Source organism: Hippoglossus hippoglossus, chromosome 18 (genome assembly GCF_009819705.1).
Source record: "Hippoglossus hippoglossus isolate fHipHip1 chromosome 18, fHipHip1.pri, whole genome shotgun sequence".
Classification (NCBI taxonomy): domain Eukaryota; kingdom Metazoa; phylum Chordata; class Actinopteri; order Pleuronectiformes; family Pleuronectidae; genus Hippoglossus; species Hippoglossus hippoglossus.
The window spans coordinates 8,114,315-8,128,316 of NC_047168.1; the positions used below are offsets into that span (position 1 = coordinate 8,114,315).

General features: G+C 47.7%; 1 protein-coding gene across 9 annotated transcripts in view; it reads left to right on the forward strand.

Annotated features, from left to right (window-relative positions):
* ppargc1a (peroxisome proliferator-activated receptor gamma, coactivator 1 alpha) overlaps positions 1-14,002 on the forward strand; it is a 255,591-nt gene that overhangs the window by 227,530 nt on the left and 14,059 nt on the right. For 2 of the 9 annotated variants that reach the window (XM_034615534.1, XM_034615536.1), the window contains exons 3-7: positions 6,559-6,753; positions 7,755-7,880; positions 8,923-9,292; positions 11,187-11,232; positions 11,422-11,495. In XM_034615534.1, coding sequence (XP_034471425.1) covers positions 6,559-6,753; positions 7,755-7,880; positions 8,923-9,292; positions 11,187-11,232; positions 11,422-11,495 — 811 coding nt within the window. Of the gene's footprint in view, positions 1-6,558; positions 6,754-7,754; positions 7,881-8,922; positions 10,265-11,186; positions 11,233-11,421; positions 11,496-14,002 lie in introns of all 9 variants that reach the window. The other 7 variants (XM_034615535.1, XM_034615537.1, XM_034615529.1 and 4 more) reach the window with 4 other exon arrangements.

Genomic DNA, 14,002 nt, shown 5'->3' on the forward strand with positions numbered 1-14,002 from the left:
CCCATAGCGTCGAGTAGTTGCTATCGTATCGACTTGCATCCACAATTGCTTTGATTTGTTTCGTCCCCGCATCGAATCCCCTCGCGCGACATGCAAAGGCTTGTGAAGTCCTCCACGTTTGACCACTGCCACCACACGTGCTGCACATACACATATGCCACTTGAAAGTGCGCAGGGTAAAAAAAAAAAAAAAGAACCGCTCCGATAACATGCTCGCAAAGTCACGACACGGATAAGAGGCAGGCACACTGCAGTGTCCGCCTCCTACCTGGATCCAGGAGTGACAAGGCACCCGCTCGCGCACACAGAAGTCAAGGTAAAAGATAATGCGTTTATTTAGTAATCAGCAAATAGCTTTTATGCAGCGGGTAAGTGCTGAAGCCTGTGAGGCCCCGATAAGATCGTTTGCTTTCAGGTGTTTCCCTGTCGCACCGCGTATGGCGTTGAGTGCAAATTGAATAGGGTGACCTTCTTTGCCGCAGAATCAAATTGACTGCATTTCCCCCAAAAGATTCTGCCATTTCAATTACCATAAATTTGTGATATTGCATCCTCTGTCATATGCACAAACACGTGCGCGCAAAAGAGAGAAACACAACGAAAGCCGCCATATCTTGTCCACCGTGCCCCGGCCCTCTTTGCATTGGCATCTTTCCGAGGAAGACATTACTGTGACAAATGAAACTCCACAAACCCTCGATGGGCTTGGCAGGCCCTGAAAGGTCAGGAGCAGCATTTGTGTGCAGGTGTGTGTGTGTGCGTGCGGTGTGATTGTAAGTATATAAAGGTGGTGTCAGTGGGGGATAATAACATTGGGTCCGCTGTGCAAAAAATAAAAATGTCTGCTCAATTCTGCTCCCCTCGCAAATCTATGTAAATGTCAAAACCAAAGTGACCGTCCCTCTGTGTGTGTGTGTGTATGTGTGTGTGTGTGTGTGTGTGTAATTCTTTTATGGACAGCCACACTGCTGATGACAGAGTCACATACCAGCCAGGAAACGTGACAGGGTCTATTTTAGCAAGATGGACATTAGAAACAGTCTCTATGCTCCTTTTTTCGCTCTGAGCTTGGTCTGCCCCCTCCCTGTGTTCCCCCGACACATTATCAACAGTGTAACAGTATGTTCAAAGGCCCCTTGCTTGGTGGTGCACATTCAGAGCTGCCGACTTAAGCAAATAGCTATTTGCATGCCATTAGGCGGAAAAAAGCCGAGGAAAGCACCATTCCTCATCCCATCTCTGCATCTTGCTGAATATTCCTCATTCTCGGCTCCAAATCTCTGTTCTTCCTCTCCCTCCTGCTGCGACCGCCAGAGCAAGTCAGAGGCAGAGCAATCACAGCAATCAGTGTTTTCTCGTGCCAAGCCGATTGGGAAGCGGCTGCCAAAAACAAAAGAGTGAGTGTCCAGTCATTACGATGGTGTGCGACTCTGCGGTGTTAGCAAACGGTGGCTTGGACCATCTGTTGGACGGCTGGAGGAGGAAAACAACAGCAGCTCGGGGCAGGACTGTAGATAGGGAGGCTCCACCAGGACGCACCCCCCCCCCCCTGTAAGGCTGTCAGTTGTTTGGATAGCTGTTTGAGAGTGTGTGTGATTTCATATTAGCACAGGCTTGCATGCACTGAATTATGCGGTTGGATCACAGGGATCCATTGTGCTTTCGTAGAAACGTACGCAACCGACTGCGTGATGTTTGACCCAAAGTTGGAACAAAGGTGCCTGGTGGGCGTGAAGGCATGTGACAGCCTCAGCTGATCCCAGCAGATGTGTGGCAGAGTTCAGGTGGTTGGTTTCAGCAGATTTTCTTCCAGGGAGAACCAGAAAGAACAGCAGTGTTAACATCCCTTGGGTCGGTGTCTCAATTGGATCCAGTCTCTTGTCAGGATGTGTAACAACAGTTTCTCTTTCTCTCTTTGGCTCACAGTCACTCGCGGATATCTCCCCCTCTCACTTTCTCCTTCCCCCCTCTCTTCTACCCCCATCAGCTCATCTGATAGGCCTCTAACAGTCTCAAATGGTTCCCAGGAGATGCATCATCTCTGTACACACACACACACATCCCGGTCCTCATTGATAGGTCGGACCGTTTCCTCGCTGATTTATAACTCGCATGGCCTTCTAAGCTGAGACAGACATCTGGCACCTAAACAGCCTGCCCCTGTATACCAGCACTTAGTCTTAATTCAGAGAGTTTCCATTTTTGTTTAACCGGAGGCACAAAACAGTGAATTCCTGCCAGGATGGAGGGATTATCGCACGGCCAGTTGTGGCATTACGGCCAAGTAGGTTGAAGTTGGCTGAAATCAGCCGCCTGGTGCTCGGAGTGGACAGTATCTCAAACACACAAGGTAGCAACAACAGAGGAGAGACAACTGATAAATACAGAAACATACAGTGAGTGTGATGTGATTTTGTGTCCAGAACCCTTCTAGTCCACAGGATCATTTGCTAAGGAAAGTGTTTCAGAATAACGCAGCGCTCTGTTGACCACGTAGTCAGGTGGAAAAAACGAGAGCCAATCAGAGCAGTCAGTTTGCTGCAGCGTGAAGAGGTTTAAAATGTAGTTTTATGTTTTGGGACTGCGTCCCCGCCGCCTCACACACAAACACAGGCACACAGGGGGACTTAACAGTGTTATGTATGGTTTCATTGCTCCGTATAGGCCATAATCACCCTCTCTACATCTCAGTGAGCTCATGCTAAATGACCAGACGTCTCTGGTGGCTGCCATGATTTGTCTCTCCGCCATGCATCCCGCCATACCTTACCCTCCCCGCCTCCCTTTCCTCCCTCCTTCCCCGCTGCCATATGTTGTGCCTGTGTGACCGGCCGACATGTCAGGCCTGACTAACACCTGAGCAGCAAGGCTGACTTTGATTTATTTCCTCTGAAATCTGGGGGCCGTGGGTAATAACACAGAATGACATTATTTGTTTATCAAATCCAAGGCTGCTTTGCTTTTCGAGATGTGACGACTTGATACCGCCACTCCTACTTGCCGCACATACATTTACCCCCCAGAATTTCTGATTGTGCCACGATTGTGCCAATATGAGAAGGTCTGGCTAGCTTAACCTCATCCAAGGGAATGCTTTTGAAATTTCGACAGAGCAGAGAGCAGACACAAAATATAAAAGCTGGGATGAGGCAATGCAATTAAATTGTCAAGGCGCAGATTTAACCCCACCATGCAATTTGGGGGCCAATTTATTACGAATATTTTCTGTCTGAAGTGCTCGCCATTCCTCTATTTGCAGAGAGAGTGAGCGAAAGAGAGTGACAATAAACAGAACTTTAAATACCAGCTTACCCATTTAAACAGAGATATCTTTCCACATCCAGAGTGTCTCCCACTTGTTCTGCCTCTCATTTGAAGATATCAGCGGGGCTGTTAATCTGCTGAAGCCTCATCTTGGTCTTATTCAGCGATCAGGTCTATCATTCTGGCACTTTCACAACACATTTGGTTCCTTTTAACATGTAAATGATGCATTCCCCCGAAAAGCTCGTTAAAATTTGATCCCTGGCAAATTTGCTCAGGAGCTTGGAATCCTCAAGAAGCAATTAGCAGATTTAATTTGGCCATTTGCCCCAGTGTTCAGGAGTGAGTGTTTGTTTAAAACAGCACCTTCACCTTCCGTTATCAGCTGTGTGAATAGTATCTGCTGGAACACAATGCTGTGTTATGGAACTCAATAAAAGTGTTGAAGGCAAGGGCAATCTCAAAGACGGGCTGCCTGATAACAAAGGGGCCTCACCTAATAATGAACAACTGGAGTTGTTTCTCCGACGTGGGGAAGCTGGGGTGAAGCAGGGGAGAGAGTAGCTCTGCCAGCACTTGCCAGCATGTTTTATGGCTAATTGAAGCATTTGGAATAAAGCAGGCTCAAAATGGCACCCTTTAGAATTGGAGCGGGGTTAATATATTGTGATCCCACAATTAGCCCAGGATTGTTAAGATCTCTTTAATTCGGTGAGGTCCATTAAGCGGGATGGGCGAGAAAGTGCTCCCGCCGAGACAAATTCTCTCTTCTCTCTTTGTTCTTGCTGCCCTCTTTTCCTCTCAGCAGCTGCTGTACTAATCAATATAAGTGGACATGGCCACGAGCAGGTTGCCAGGTTATCCTGCCGTCACCCCCTTTGGGGGCCATAGCTCCTGAAGTCCACCCACACACAGATTTTGTTTATAAATAAACAAGGGGCGAGTGAGTCATTGGCAGTAGATTGACTTTGGTGTGGATACTCCACAAGGTGCGGTCCTTCAGTTGGCTCACCCTCCTGTAGAGGAGTAATAGATCATGCTCCCACCGGAGTAGAAATGATCACTGAGGTTTGCTCTTTACCCCAGTTTCTCAAATCCCCACTTGGCCTGTGAGTGCCTCCACTAGAGCCACAGCAGCGGCTGCAGCATGATCGTCACGACTCAGGGTTTTACAAGTGTCTCTTTCAGAATACGAGAGTCCCTTCTGGGTTATCTTCGGGGATACAGTGTGCCTCTGGGAGCTTGCCAATTGGTGGAGGTTTTTGAAACAAGATTGAAATCACTACATTTGAGCCACAGCCTCAGAAATTCCCCCAATCCTCTCCAAACCATGTCATAATGAAGCTTGCACATCCCTCTCAACTTCTAATGTAACTACTGTCACACAGTGGCACAGGCTGTAATTTCTACTGAGTGTACAGTCTTGAACCTACTGGAGTGAGGTGAATAAAACGACACCAAAATACAGCATTGCTTGACTGGTTGGTTAGCTTGCACCTAAATAAATTTCTGGCTCGTTAAAGACTCATTTGTAATAATCCCAAGTGATCCTACTTTCAATTTCTCCTGCGAGGATGTATATGTTTGGGCTGAGAAAAGGCTCCGGATTTATCAGCGGTTAATATACCAGCTTAGCGCTCAGGTAATAACTTGGGATGCTGGAAAATGGCGAATCTTTGGTAGCGCGTGGTTCCAGCACAGTGGATTTGAAGCTCCTTGCAAGTAATTAAACAGCATGCCACCTCATACAGAGCAATTTCCTGCAAGGCATTTGCTCGCCAATCTGGCACGGCCCCCAGTCTATGTTGTGTTATCTCAGTGAAATATGTCCACTTTATCATTTTTTAATAATGACTGAGTGCTCATGTTGTTAGGAGAGAAATCTGTTCAATGAGGATCAGATTAATGTTTTACTCATTGTTAGTTCGCTACCTGCACGTCCAACATGTCAATGTGTGCCATAACGGAAAATTGGAGGAGGGAAAGCATTAAAATGGCCACCGTGTCTTTGGCGAATCCGCAGCTGTGCCATCCACGGTGGGTGTGTAATTGCGTAAAATCAGTGGGGTGGACGGACACAAGTGGGTGGGAAAATTTCGTGCATGTGGGAATCCGAGTCTTAGAGACGCCGCGCTGGTATCTGAGAGATTGGTGGCCACCTCAGCATAATGATGGCCGCACTCCGTTGCCGAGCGATGATAATCCTGTCGTGTGCATAAAGGGATTTGTCGGTGTTGGACTGGCCACGGAACATCCCACGGTGCCGACGCTGTTTATCTTTCCTCCGTCTTATAGTCCCCTGGGCTTTCATGGCCCTGGAACTTACAGTTCCTGTTGTCACTTGTCACAAGTTGTCATTCGTCTGTGCAAAGGCGCACACACACAGACACACACAGACACACACAAACCCATTGTCAGGAAAGCTGCATCCCCCTCAGTCTTAATATCCATCTACTTTTCTCTCCTTACATGCATAGTTATTATCCACAGCAAAACTCCCATGTCGATAGCTGGCATCTCCCATCTTTCATCCCTCACTCGCACTATCCCTCTCTATATGTTCATCTCTCCCTCTCTTTATTTCTCACACACACACACTCACTTATAATCTCAACCATTAAACAGCCAGCTGCAGCAAGAAAACAACTCCTCCGGTACGTCAAAGAGGAGCTGAGTGGCAAGAACAAGCTTTATTTTTCTTGAAATGTTGACGGTAACCTCCCGCCTGTTGTGAGCATCAGCTGTCATGCCGATATTTCAAATGTTTCACATTTTGTCAGCATTAGTGGGTGGTAATTCTACTTATCTGAGGATTGCTTGTGCACATCTTGTCGGCAAGTCGATCGTCATAAGAGAGGAGGAGAGTCAACTTCCACTCGTCGTTTCCTTTACCCCCAAACAAACCCCTCTGTATACCGCAACACACCCCAATCCACTCCTGTCCTCCCTGGATACTTGCTACTTGTCAGCCCTGGTAATGGGTTTCTTGGGGGAGATATTATTTTGGTCCAGTAAGCTGCGTGTTTAAAATATGAGTGACAGCCTTGACTCACTTGCGCGCAGAGTGAATTTTGTTTTTAAAAAGACTGCCAAAATAGAGCCAGCTCAGCTGCTGCTGCAAGAAAAAATCTTCCCACTCTATTAGCAATGCAAGCCTGCATGCAACCACCCACTATCTTTACTTACCCCAAGAAAAAAAAAGGAGAGATGCAACTTCCCCTGAATAAAATGTCCTATTTTTCCTGTCTCTCTGTTTTTCTGTCTCTGTCTTCCCCCCTTTTTCACCCTCCTAAGAAGATAGATGAAGAAAATGAGGCCAACTTGCTGGCAGTGCTTACAGAGACCCTGGACAGCATCCCGGTGGATGAGGACGGATTGCCTTCGTTTGAGGCCCTGGCAGATGGGGACGTGACCAATGCCAGTGACCGGAGCTGTCCCTCCTCCCCCGACGGCTCGCCGCGCACCCCAGAGCCTGAGGAGCCTTCCCTGGTATGACCAGCAGCTCCTCTTTCTCATTATTCTCCAAGTCACTACTCCAGCATCAAAACTGACACCTGACCTCCCACCATGCACACACTGTTTATTTGGTCCAGTCCATGGCAGACACCAGATAACACTCTTCAACAAAGCTGGGCACCAACACTGGCAGTTTTTTAATTCTGCGTTTGGCAGCGCCCAGTCCACACTCCGCCACATTTGTCACAATGTGCTCACTATATGTGCAGTGAGAGCATGCGGATGCAAGGAGTAAATGAAATGGATCAGTGTGTTTGCTGCTCAGCGCTAATTACGTAACGGCGCTATTGTGGCGCCGGTTCAATGATATGAACGCTGTAGTGGGACGGTGCCATAGGCCCAGAAATCAAGCTGGTACACAATGAAAGTAAAAGGGGGGGAGGAAAAGAAAGTGATCTCATCTCATCTACTCTCAGTAGGCATCAACTAATCCCCCTGTGACCAAGTCATCACTTTTGGCAAAAAGACAGGCCTCTCAAAAGAGAAAAGGGAAAAAAGAAGCCATTGGGTTAACTTAGTTCTGTCTTGTTTATTTTTACACAGAACCGCACCATCTGGGCGTTTCTCCAGCTTAAAGGCTTTGACCTAAAATGTTTTGTTATGTTCCGTTATCGCCCATTTTATTCCATGCCGGTCCCTTCCAGATGACCTTTAAGCCACATGCCCGAGTGTGTTTATTCAATCACATTTGAGAGGCCTGACTGTGTGTGCACAATAACACCTGCACAGGAAGGAAGGAAGAAAAAAAAACAACTTAAATTGCCCTGTCACATATTATAAATTGCTTAAAAATCTGTAATCTTCTAAATGTGGGAGTGATTTTATCTTCTCTAACCGCGGTCTCTTCTGTTGCTGCATTTACAAAAGCGCAGGCTGTCTAATTGAAAGAAAATGGTGATTTGCATAACCCGCGCTCGCTCTCCCCCCACTGCTCCCTCACCACTTTCTCTTGTTCTGTTTGGGTCCGTTTGCAGCTGAAGAAGCTCCTTCTGGCGCCCGCAAACTCCCAGCTCAGCTATAATCAATACACAGGTGGCAAGGCACAGAACCATGCAGCCAGCAGCAACCACCGGATCAGACCACCACCTGCCGTCGTCAAGGTAGGGACACACAAACACACACACACACCCACGCGCATACAAGCACATGCACTGCTTTGCTGCTTATTTCACTCATGTACACACACTTTTTTTTGTTTATCTGCCTCACTCCGCTATTCCTCTCCGGTTTCTTGCTCTCCCTCTCCTCTCTTCTTGTTTTGGTGGCCGCCTTTAGAAGATGTTAGACTACTGCTCCAGTCGACTCTCCCAGGGGGCCGCCCCGTAATGAAAACAGGCTGATTGCTGTTGGGCTTTCTAGGCGATGCTTCGGCACCATTGTCTCATTAGCTCCACCATTTATCCCGCCTTGGTATGGTGCCTGTTAGGAAAAAAACAGCGTCGGGCGCTCTTGTGGCGAGATTGACGCCTTGAGATGACAAGATCAATCAGATTTGATATTCCCATTAGATGGCTCTCAAAGGAGCTTTTTTCTCTTAAGGGGTACGGTTGGTTGAGATTAGATTAAGTCAGTGCAATATGTTATGTTTATTAATATGAAGAAATAAAAGTTACAAGTATTTGATTCCAGCTATCTGTTTAGATTTCATGTCTAAACCTGCGATACCGTATGTTCAGTGTCATTTGCAAACTGATCATTTTGTTTTCCCCAGCGCATTAAAACCCTCAGATCGTAAAAAGCGTCTGTATGATAATATTGTGTGGTAAACACAGACACAGACTTTGTGTAGTGTGCGTACTATGTTTGCACATGTGGTGCGACAACCTTCCTCACAGTCTATTTTCATACCGTGCCTTTGAGTCATCTGGAGCACGGCGAATGAGGGCTCCCGGAGGACATGGTGTGCCTACAGAGTGGTGCAGTGGTGCTCGGAGGGCCACGCAATTAAGATGATGGGCGGACCGCACTCCCACCATCGCCTCCCAGACAGTTGGGCAACCGCTGTGCTCGGGCTGCCTGAGTCACTCCTTTAGCCCCTCTCTGGCTCCATCTCTCTCTGCTTTTACTACCAGTGAGCGAAACCTTTTTATTTAAGCAAACTTAATACTTTTTTCTGTCTTTCCTTCTTGCTGTATTGCACAGACGGAGAGCCCCTGGAATGGCAAAACGAGAGGGGGCTCCATCACACAGAACCGCGCGGTGAGGCGGCCTTGCACTGAGCTGCTGAAATACCTGACGGCCACCGATGACATCCTGCTCCACACCAAAGCCAGTGAAGCCAAGAGCACGTGGGGTGGTGCCAGTGGCAGAGACAAGAGCGGCCTGGGTCTTGGCGCCTCTTCCTCCTCCTCTTCGCCGTCCTCGTTATCCACCTCCTCGTTCTCCTCCCTCTCCTCCACCTCTTCGTCTTCCTCCACCGCCTCCAAGAAGAAGTCAACTGTGCCGTCTCAACAACAACAACAGCAGCAGCAGCAGCAGCAGCAGCAGCCGCAGCAGCAGCATCACCAGCGAGGTGAGAGCCGGGCTGCAGGCGAGTGTAGTGTGGCTGGTGTTGGGGCTGGGAAGTGGCAGCGTTGCACTCACGATGGCGGTGTTGAGAAGTCGGAGGGTGCCTCTATCCCTGTCGGCCACAGAACCTCCACCTGCGGCCATGCCTGCCCCAAACTGGAGCACGGGCCGCCCAGTGAAGAAGGAAGGCCGCCAGGCGATGCGGGCCGCCTGGCCGCCGCTAGGTTTATTAGGTATATGCATTCTTATTCCCTCCCTCCCAGAGAGGTGAGTCACAGCTGTGAGCATTGCCGAGAGGCTGCGGGCGCCACTCAGGCTAGTAAGGGCTTTGGCAGGCAAGGCCGTAGCAAGAGCAGTGTTGCCAGCCGTGCACCTCACAGGCACATCACAGTGACTATTAGGAAAAGAGATGGGAAGCTGGGGCACCCCTTACTTAGCCAGCTGCTCACCTCCAAACAGAGGCCTGCTCAGTATCTGACCCACCTTGTCCCACCTAAGATCGCCCCTTTACCCAGAACTCAGGGCAAATTAGCAGGTAAGAGGTCTGAGAGTACATCCCAGGGTGTTTCAAAGGTGGAGGAGGAAGAGTTCAGAGGGACCAGTGATTTTAAAAAGCGGGGAGTAAGTCAAGCTGAAGAGCCTGACTCAGGGCCTCTGTTGTCACCTCTTGCCTTAGACCTAGAGAGATGGGTTAACCAGCTAGATCCAGGGCTAGACATTGGCTTTGGACTAGAACTGGGGTGGCCAATCCAGGGGGGCTGCGGGGAGGATGTTGACCATAATGATGATGATGATGATGATGTTGATGATGATGACCTCGTCACGGGAAGCCCCGCAGTGGTGCTCTCACAGGGGCCACTCTTCCCAGATACTAGAAATGCAGAGCCCACCCTTCCCTGCATCATACAAGGGCAAGGGCACCCACACAGGCAGGCACTCAGCAAGCACCCCGACGACCAGGGCCACCCGTTGTTAGGTAATCATGACTGCATCCCCCCCACTGGCCTTATCTCTGCTCTCTCTTCTCCCTCTCCTGCTCTAACCACTTCCCAGTTTGACTTCACAACTAACCCCTATTCTAATTCGAATCTAACAGTCATTCTGAGAGCATAAACAACAATGACAACAAACAGCCTGCTTGCCAATGCTTTTGTGTTAATCCTGGAGGCATTCTTATTGAAATTGAGTGAAGTTAAAGAATTAAAAAGAGGGGGTGGGAAAAGGGGCGCGCCTTGTCTTGCTACTGTACGTCTTGTATTCATAAAGTCGACCCTTGAACCTTCCTTTGCTGATTGAGCTGAGTGTGCCGAACATGTACATTTAGACTCAGAGCCCGGGTGCTACTCTTTAGCATCGTGCTACTAAAGCCACGTTCCCTTAGCTGGAGCACAAGTCGGCCAGAGCCTCGGGCAACTGCACAAGCTTCCTTGACTCTCCTTTCTTCCTTCTTTTTTTTTTTTTCCTCCCCTCCTCTGCTGTTGGTGCATGCGATTATGACTTTGATGTCCAAGGAGGGGCTCACCCACTGTCATGTGTCTTGTTTGTGGCATTGTCTCTCTATGTCTTTACTCCATTCCAATCTGTTTGTTGTCGGGTTCGTCTGAGTCCCAGACACCTGCGAAACATGTGCCATCACTTCATCCTGCCTCACAGATTTAACAAGTCTATCCTAAGAGAATAAATTGTTAGAGCGGGGTCAATCTAAAAAACATTTGCTTGGTACTATAGTGTCCAAAGACAAACTTTTTTCCAACTAGGAATGGGTGTTATATTTTTAGCGATACCTGCATCTATTAGGCCAGCTTGAGATTAATAGTTGCAGAATGTGGACCTGTTCTCTTCTGCTATGAGTGCTATACCTAGATCAATAATTACCCATGCTCCTTTGTGTTCTGCAGCCAAACCAACCACCTTGCCACTTCCTTTGACCCCAGAGTCTCCAAAGTAAGTGTGTGAAGTTTTTCCACCTTATTCTAGGCAAAAAGCAACAACAAGCAAAAAGTCAAAGACGACTATATAGACTAGCATCCAACTTGAGGCATTTTTTTGTGACTCATTTCCATTTTCTTAGATCACAAAAAATCTCACTCTGACATTAAAAGTAAAATGCTGCCCTTTCTTTTTGTCTTCCAGTGACCACAAGGGATCACCGTTTGAGAACAAAACCATTGAATGCACATTAAGTGTGGAGATTGCTGGAACCCCAGGTGAGCATATGCTGATTGTTTAAAGCAAATGTACTTATTGTGGGGAAAAAAGAGACTGATCTGTGGAAATCCTCCCCTCTTGCTGCCAGTAATGGGTTAACACTGCCTTTTCAACATCTTGATAGTTCCATCACAGTTTAAAGTTCAAGGTGAAGGCCTAGGAGAACATTTATGTGCCTGAGTATTGATTAGGCTTTCCAATCTCTCCGGGGTTTATTAGCGAACCCCTCCCATCCTCCGCCGTCTCCCCTCCCCTGTTAGTGAAGCGTTAATATGCTTTCCTTCTCCCTCTATCAGATCCTAATGCTCTCTGACTGACAGCTTACTTAGCCCACACATCATAGGAGAAATGAAATGGCATTGTTTTAATTGGTTTTTGCTACGTAATCTAGTTTTGCCTGTGTGATCTGTACCATCTTTCCTCCTTCGCCATGCACACATTTAGATCATTTGGGAGTAACCTTCCAGCATTTCCACTTGCATATAGTATATGCTGTTTTGTAAATATGAGGGTTTTTCAGGGTTTTTCATCATCCTTTTGTGTTATTTATACGTCATAGGAAAGAGAATCTGCATTTTTGGGCCACATTATTTCTCTCTGCGGAAATTATTAATGATCCCCTTTAGGATTTATTATCTAAGGTCAATAAAAACAAAACTGCAGCCCTTCAGCCTCTAGAAATATGTAACGTTACACTGGTTTCTTTAGGTGTTTATTTACTAACCAGGGAAATGGTCCTGATCCATATCTCATGTCTGCGCCCTCTGCTTAGTGGGGGATGGAAATGTGCAGCACGTCAGACCCCCAGGGGGTCTCACTCTTGTCCTCCTGACCCTGGTCGAAGTGCCATTTAACTCTTTTTGTGTAGCCAAGCCTGCGGGGTCAAAGGTGATGCTTGTTGAGACCTTAAGAAGGCAAAGAGCCGGGCCGCTTAAGCTCTGGGGCAATCGAGCACAGTTAATATTTCTTCCCGTTTTACTGCACGTGGGCGAGCCTGTTGACCTGTGGCCGAATATCAGGCGTCCGTTCTGTTCCACCGCGTCCATTTTACAAGCGCGGTCAAATAAAGTCCTTCACCTGACTGCGTGACCCGCTCTGTGCAAATTTAGGATTGAATATTAGCAGGAAAGTCATTAGTCCGGAAAGCTCCAGGTTACTGAGCCCCTTTCCTACTTAGGGATTAGCTTTTGAGTCTTGTGCTGTATGAGACAGATGGATATAGATCCCAGTAAGCAGAGGGGGAAGCTTTTAGGTCGGGAGTTACATGTCCTTTGCAGATTTAGACTAACATTCCTCTTGAATAGATATTATGCCGGTGTTACTGATAACCAGGTTGAAGCCAAGTGGGGGGGGCGGTCTCACCCTCCACCTTCAAGGCAGGTAGATGACTCAGTTATGGAATTTTCCATGAACTGCTGCCAGTGACATATTTTTTTATGACTTTATGATGAGTTGTAGTAATGGTGATAACTGCTGCTTAATAGAATAGATAAATGGAATTATCAGTTGAACATAGACCTGTACCTGGTGTGCTGAGCTGTTGTGTTTAATACTATATAATAGCACCCGTTGAACTGTTGGTTGCATGTTTTCTCGACACACAACAGGCAGCGAGACCCCCGGGGATCGGACTGTTCAGGCCTAATCTCTGCCAAGCTAATAGATTTACCCTGTGCTGCCGTGTTGTCTTTAATTACTGTATCTCATGACACTGGGGTGGTCTGTGTGTTGCTATTTGCACGGCTTACCGGCGGATCAACTCTTTAAGCCCGGAGTTGTTATTCGCTCCGAGGTCTCCTCACAATTTACAGCTGGACGAGAGAAAGAAAAAAAAACAACCCAAAGATTATAAAATACCCCTCTTTTCTTTCTGTCTTGCTCACTTGCCTCATCATTTTCTCTCCGGTGGGCACATGATTGGTGTTGGTGTCTGCGGATCGTCCATCACCGGCGAGATTGACTGAGAGGCACATATTTATCTAATTCTGATTTATTTCACCTCCATCGCTAATGGCTCCTAGTTTATGACCCCACACACACATTGTTTTGGACAGATGGTGCTTCATTGGCGAAACAGAAGTTCCTCAGGCATTGTGCAGCACCTCAACCCCCTCCCCTCTCCGCTTTTTCCGTTGCTCATTTCGTTGGCATAGAGCATTCATGTCTATGTCTGCATCTCGAGAATTGAGAGGAGGAAGAGAAAGATGTGAGAAAAGGGGGGGGGGGGGGGGGGGGGGGGTGGAGAAGAGCGGGGGCTTGCAGTCCTACTTACAAACACATCCAGATAATAAGTCGGATGATAATTCGATGGATCAGGCATTCCAAACACAGCAAGTGGCTTCACAAACTTGCATTTTTATGTATCAGGCTCCCGCCCGCCCTTCGCCGAGCTGTCTTCCCTGTGCATACTCTAACACTGGATTTGATACTAATAGCTGTCATTTGGTGCAATTCACTAGCGAGGGGAAGAGTGATGTGCATTGTAAGAAAGGCAAAGAGGAGGGGA